The 6,502-nt window shown below is 41.4% G+C and overlaps 2 protein-coding genes across 48 annotated transcripts in view; one reads left to right on the top strand and one right to left on the bottom strand.

Annotated features, from left to right (window-relative positions):
- Positions 1 to 11: 11 nt before the first annotated feature.
- LOC110490480 (NADH dehydrogenase [ubiquinone] 1 beta subcomplex subunit 2, mitochondrial) lies at positions 12 to 3,092 on the bottom strand. Its single transcript, XM_021563885.3, has 4 exons — positions 1,166 to 3,092; positions 682 to 826; positions 443 to 543; positions 12 to 123 (listed from the first exon to the last, which is right to left on the bottom strand). The coding sequence occupies exons 1-3, from the start codon at positions 1,249 to 1,251 to the stop codon at positions 469 to 471; spliced, it is 306 nt and encodes a 101-aa protein (XP_021419560.1). The 5' UTR covers positions 1,252 to 3,092; the 3' UTR covers positions 12 to 123; positions 443 to 468.
- Positions 3,093 to 4,857: 1,765 nt separating this feature from the next.
- The window catches only part of kmt2e (lysine (K)-specific methyltransferase 2E), a 40,413-nt gene continuing 38,768 nt past the window's right edge, over positions 4,858 to 6,502 (top strand). For 24 of the 47 annotated variants that reach the window (XM_090200736.1, XM_090200731.1, XM_036944855.2 and 21 more), the window contains exon 1: positions 4,907 to 5,244. The gene's annotated coding sequence lies outside the window, so the exon portion shown is untranslated. Of the gene's footprint in view, positions 5,245 to 6,502 lie in introns of all 47 variants that reach the window. The other 23 variants (XM_090200755.1, XM_090200754.1, XM_090200750.1 and 20 more) reach the window with 4 other exon arrangements.

The following is a 6,502-nucleotide window of genomic DNA, read 5'->3' as shown; positions in this document are numbered from 1 at the left end:
CCAAAGATATGTTTCAGAATAAATTGAATTTTATTTCTTGGACTATGTACAACAAAGCCTCTCAGGACACCGTTGTGACCTCCAGGTAGACTCGGGTAGGGACCGGGCACACACACACACGGTCTAGAAATAGAAAAATACTATTAGAATATAATTACACCTATGGTTTCAAACAATGCCACAGTAAAGAACCTAATTGAAATGGGCATATTAACACAGAAGGGCTATAGTGCATGAACAATCATTACTGTACTTACAGAATAGGCATTCCATTTCCCATCCTAATGCAAATACGTATAAAACCAACAATGTATCTGTTGTGATGGACACAATCTTTCATCAGAGGACAAGACATTCTCATTGACAAACATCCCTTGAGGATGTGTCACAGATCCTGTGAAGAAGACAGATGCAACAGTACTGGTCAGGACAAAAGGCACACCTTGGGTCAGTGGGGTAGTGGGCACCTCATTCCTCATCGTCAGCTGGGATCCCCAGTTCCTCGTCTGTCCATGCGGATGCATCAGGCCATGGGAAGTGACCCTGAGAGAAGAGGCATCATGGGGGTTTAAGTCTGCTTGACGGACACCGGCTTTCTCTCCATCTTTTCCTCTATGAACTGGCAAAACTAGATTGGACAGGGCATAACTATAACTGGAGCCTAATCTACATTTAATTCACCATCACTGCATCTGGGTCATGCCAGCAGTGCCACAGGATCCAGAACCACATGGCACTGCTGAGGAGCTCAGCTTGGAACGTCTGGCTCTTGGTGAGTTGTGGGAATTGCCTGTACTGGGCCTCTATGTGTGGTCCACCACCAGCTCTGAAAGGAAACAGAAAACCAGAGCACTGAGGGTATCACTGTTTACCAGTATAATGTAGCTACGCTATACACATTTGATGAAACCCAACAACCCAATGGGTTAACATCTGATCATGGCGCCTACCTCTGGACACTTGTTTGGTATGCCTACTGTCAGACTGCTAGCTAAGCTATAAGCTTAACGTTACTGTTTAAAGCTAAGAAGACGGTGATGTATGTGTACAGCTGACGTGTGCTTGATAGTTTCTTTAATTATGAAGGACGATATTGAAGTCAACCTTTTGTCGCTAGTTAGCTGTTATCTAACGTTTACATTATAACACCAGTTAAGCTACTTACTTTCGGGTTACTATTTTCTGAGGTCCACGTGTAAGAAGCTGCATCCCGGCCCTAAGGACACCCATGACCCTTCCTAAAGAAGACATAGTTGTTTCTCTCTTCCCCCAGTGTTGTTTTCTCAAAATGTCGTTCCACCTTGACGACCAAGAAACAACGAGCGCTATGATTGGTCGAGATGGAGGGTTGTTCAGAAAATGGATCGACTCCTGCCGTTTCCACTTTTGCACACTAGATGGAGACAAAGCTCTTTATATACGTGTATATGTATATTATGCATGTATGAAACTTTAAAAGGAATCGTGTAGGAAATATTGGGGAAAACGTGTATTTTTCATATGAAAATGTAATGCTGGAAGATGTTGTGACATGGTGAATTAATGCATGCGTGCTTCTGTGCAAACGTTCAGAAACTGACAACTGAGCAAGGACGGTTGTTGGCCATGGCAGTCCCTCCAATTCCCTTCCTCTTCATTACAGGTTTTATGTTGGAACATCATGCACCTCCTTCCTTTGTTTACATGTCTTCCAAGGACATGGGTGAGTGGTGCGCAGTAGCAGAAAATGCAGTCCATTTGTTTTGTATCCAGTATAGTAAATTCAGGCGGAGGGAAATTATAAGACGGCAGTCAGGTTTAATGAAAAATCAAGTGGCAAAAGACAGGTACAAATGGTTAATGAGCATTTAAATTACAAGAGTAATTCCTCTCTGGGATAATTGTGAAGAGTCTATTCGCCATTTACTGATTAATGAATCTGAGAACCGAGTGGGACAACATGGCGGAAAGCGCTATGCTCCCTATCAACAGCTAAGCGGTTTGACAGTTGCTTTTGTCCTTGTCCTCTTACTAAAATATCACATTTGCAATTAACTACGAGTTCCGCCAGTTGTAATGTATCCAGCTGTAATCGAATTGTTACTTTAAAGTCCTGCAAAAATGTGAAGTTTCTTCCCTTTCATGCCAGTGTTCAGTTCAGCTTTTGTTGGACACTTTTACATTTTCATAGACAATGACCGTAAATCCATCCATCCATGTTTCGACTTATGTAGTTAAAGAGAAGTTGGTTCATCAGTCTGCATCTCGGTTTAAATAGCAAAATAGGAAATGCATAAATACAGTATAAACTATAACAAGACTTTACGCCAATACAGTATAGTATGGTTCCGCGCTCCTCTCGAGAGTGCGCGCGGTGCTGCCGCCTAGTCAGTGCGCTTTATGCACGTGCATGATCGCTAACAGCAGGCGCCATCTTATTTGCTACCAGCTACGTTGTTGCAATTTAACAAAAATACGGAAAGTGATCTACGGAAAGTGATCTATAGCTTTCTGCATACAATACGTTGAATGGCGAATTAATTTGAGTAATTCCTATGGTCGAACAGCAATAAATTGCTCATCCCATATTTATTTTGCATTTCAATGCATTGTTTTTCTTGACTCGTCCCTAATGGCGCCTGGCCCTGCAAGTTCTCCGGTTGCGCCACTCTCCCCTCACAGCTCAGAACCCGCCTACAACCGATGTCCGAATGATGTCATCAGAAGCCAACCATTTCTGCAAAAACAGGCCAATTCATGCATCATTGGCTGAGAGCAATGTCAATCTATCAAAACAAGAACGCCATTTTGCGAAAAGGAGAGAACCCTAGATTTTAACCACCGAAGCCTCATCCCAATCAAACCGCCCGGAAACGACTGGTAACGGAGGTAACTTCTTGATAACGTCTCCAAATATTGTAATAATGAAAACCCTACACTGAATAAAATAAAAAAAAATATACCGTATTATAACCCAACGACTGCTGTACAATATCACCTACATTCGCTATAAGATTTCCGAAAATTATTGTAAGTTGTAGCAGTTGTGAAGGCTCATCTACTTTGTCAAGACGATCTGATTCAACCAACAGACGAGAAAGCCCTGTTTCAGTATTACGCGTGCGCGCGGGGATGCGGTTTGGCTAGATATCAGTGGGGGAGGGGAGGTCGAACTGTAATGTCATGTGAACAGGCAATGACTGTGTGAACAGGATTGGAAGATTCGCAGGAGCCACTGTATCTTCGCCTTAATTCGAATGACACGTACCCTGATGTCCAACGGATTTTAAGATACATTGTTGCACAGTTGGACGCACCTCTTTTGGACATGGAGACATTTTACTTTACATATGCAACGATCCGTTTGCCTTGACCTCTTCATTGTAGCCTATATGCATTGTTGTCAGTAATATTGAACTAGGCCGAGATATAACATGTATTCATGACAGTGCAGTTTTTTTTTGAAAGACTGGAATACTGTAACAGCAATTAAGAGTAAAATGTACTTGTTAACAATAGCACATGATGCTTCCATTTGTAGATTGTGTTTATTTGTTGGTCAGTATTGCCTGCCACCCACCCTGCCTTCAGTTAAATCAAAGAAAGAATGGGCTCTTGTGTAAGTGGGTTACATAAGATATTTGTTTCCTCCTACTGCCTTGGGCAACAGATTTAGATGCTAATTTCAAACTCTGGTAAGTAGGGCCTAATAATTGCCATTCATGGGTTTGTTTTATCTGTAGCAGATACAGAAGGCGTGTCATGGACCTCAGTGACAATACAATATATTTCTGTTTGTTTTACTATTTTAATCAAGTTTCACATTTTGCAGTAGGATAAAAGTGAAAAGAGCACTTGAATGAAGGAATCTTTGAGACATGAGCGGTGGTGAGATGGCAGACATACATAGATGTAGAACATGGTATGTCTCTGTGTCAGACATCATGGTCATATGGTTGACAAAAGCACATCGGATTGCTTTGCAGTTGAGAGAAGTGCGAAACAGGAGGGAAAAGGCTGACAATTCAACAAGTAATAAAAGCAACAGGACTTTGTCCTTGGCTGCTAAGAAACGGCATTGACTACACACACACACCGTGCTTGACTTGGACTGAAATACTGTAGGTGCCAGTACTCATTTTGGGTACTGTTTATATTTAGGTGCAGGAGCTCCACAATACGTTGAGATAATATTCTATAGGAGGTGGGGGAGCTCAAGCAGTAGTACTCCGCTCCAGTAAACCTCTGCCCATGTCAAGTACTGACTACGCAAATTTTACCCCCTCACACATCAAAGTGTACAAATTGTTCTCAGATACATGTTGAAAAGAAAACACATGTGATCTGAAAATGAACACTACATACAGGAGTTGTACATGAGTTTAGTCTATGCCTTGTATTGTGGTGTCTGTCATGTATTGTAATTTTGTGTTGCATCATGCTGCTTGATCTTTCAAGCAGTTGAAGGAAATTGTACATTGTTATGAAATGTTTTAATTGACAATAAAGAGGTATTATTCTATTCACAGAATTGGATTCATTTTTAATTAGTTGTTGAACACATGAGATGCTGTGCTCACACAATCTGAAATGTTCTTACTTTACCAATCCTATGAATGTTTACATTTGTTATAAATTAAGTTTGGAGATAATATTGTATAAATTAGGATAAGAAAGAGTCTATATATGTCATTTTCTAGAACCAACTCTCTGCAACTGAACTCACAGAAATCCTGCATGGTGGCATCATACAGTGGCAAGATTTGGACTACAGACACAAAACTACAGAACAGGCAGGGCACGGACGCGTGAACGCGCATGTAGCCATCTCATTTCACAGAGCCCCTGTAATCTTGGGCTGTAGACCCCGGAGAGTGTAGGGGCGGGGCTCGGGTTAGGGGTTGATGGGGCTGGAGGAGGCGGAGTCACGGTAGTCCTGCCAGGGCCGCCATTTTTGCAAAGGGAAAAGAGACAGGGTAGAGGGGATCTAATTTCTAACAGTCGGCGTAGGTAGGACACAATTTTAACGGTTCGGAACTGACTGTCATTATTGGGTTCCAATAACTACCAACGAAAATTAATTACAGTAGGGGGAGTCTCAAGAAGACTGCTATCAGTGTAAATATTTTTAAACCTTATGGAGCCGCAGTGTGGAGTGAAGTAGCTATTGTTTTGGTTGTGTAGAGAGCGAGGCTCTAGCGACGGGGGTCTCACCCAGGTCGCTGTTTCTTTATTCAGGGTATCTACAGTGAGTGGACTTTAACTGTAAGTAAAACGCTTTAAAACTACCTCATACGTTGTCTTAGTTTCAAGAGCTCATCAAGTTAGTCTAGCTAGCCAGCTTACCGACTTGGTTTATCATGGCTAGCTACTGTAGCTAGTAACGTTAGCTACGTGGATGCTGATGGCGCTATAGTTACATGTTAGTTAATAACTAACTCTCTCGTAGCAAATCAGTTGGTTTTTAATATAAGTGAGCCACTTATTTAGAATGTTAGTCCTGAATTAGTTGTTTTGGTGTAACGTTAGCTTGTATTAGCTGGCTAGCAACTGTTATCATTTGCTAGTTAGACAGTGCAGTGTTTAGCTAGCTAACGTTAGCGCATTTGAATTTTAGATTTAACCTGCTGCTTCTGAATTGAATTGTTTGTTAATGAAGAGAGGCAATCAATACTTTATCAAACATGAACTATTTTGGCTAGTTAACTTTACCTGCAATGTCAGTATGCTGTTGTAGTCGAACGTAACGTTAACTAGGTGGCATGAAGAACTACCCCGCTCTCTTTTTCAACTAGCCCCCAAAGGATGGCCAGTTTGCCAATGTACTCCCATGCAATAGGCTAGTGGTAAATGTACTTACAGAACAAGTAAATCATGAATTGCAGTATTTGTTCGACTGGCTTGGTTTAACACATCCGTTCTCTTTATCTAGTTACAGATTTTCATATGTGGTTGGAAGTACACGTCTTGTTGATCCTATGGTTTATTTCCGTTTATTAATAACTAGCCAACAAGTCCACACAATATGGTGTTGCGCAGAGGGCATTGACAGGGCTTTTGTTTACATATACAGCTAGATAACTAAAGACTACGTATAATTTCCGGAAATTGTAGTTGCATTATATTTATTTTCAAAGTTCAATCGCATGTCCACAGTTGTGTAAATGCTTTTTTTTAGATATAAAACTAGAGGCCTCAGTCACGAGATGAACAAACGGCTATTGGTCCGGTAAACTCCCACCCTTCTATTTGGTTGCTAGCTGACAAATGCATTATATCCCTTAATTTAGATTCAAAGGGTATGTGGTTTAACTGCTGCAAACGTGGGGGGAGGGGACCATACCTCAGTGGAGGGGACATACTCAAATCGGGGAATCTTGCCTCCACTGACAATGTAGCCTCTTTGACCGTTTAAACTGTGCGATTGGTTACAATAGATTGTCTCAATGTTATTTCAAAGGGAAATCGTTAAATGCGAGAATGTATATTCAGCAAGCGTGTTAACTTTGCGCATTGTTCACAC

The sequence above is a fragment of the Oncorhynchus mykiss genome, chromosome 15 (genome assembly GCF_057628025.1).
Source record: "Oncorhynchus mykiss isolate SJ-2025 chromosome 15, ASM5762802v1, whole genome shotgun sequence".
Taxonomy (NCBI): Eukaryota; Metazoa; Chordata; class Actinopteri; order Salmoniformes; family Salmonidae; genus Oncorhynchus; species Oncorhynchus mykiss.
The sequence above is the reverse complement of the archived record's forward strand: the minus strand, read 5'-3'. Positions and strand labels throughout refer to the sequence as shown.

Excerpts from the sequence above, each read along its gene's own strand:
- LOC110490480 (XM_021563885.3), bottom strand. The coding sequence starts at position 1,251 with ATGTCTTCTTTAGGAAGGGTCATGGGTGTCCTTAGGGCCGGGATGCAG. Across the intron at positions 827-1,165 it reads CAGAAAATAGTAACCCGAAA|AGCTGGTGGTGGACCACACA; the intron begins GTAAGTAGCTTA and ends GTTTCCTTTCAG. Across the intron at positions 544-681 it reads ATGACCCAGATGCAGTGATG|GGTCACTTCCCATGGCCTGA; the intron begins GTGAATTAAATG and ends CTCTTCTCTCAG.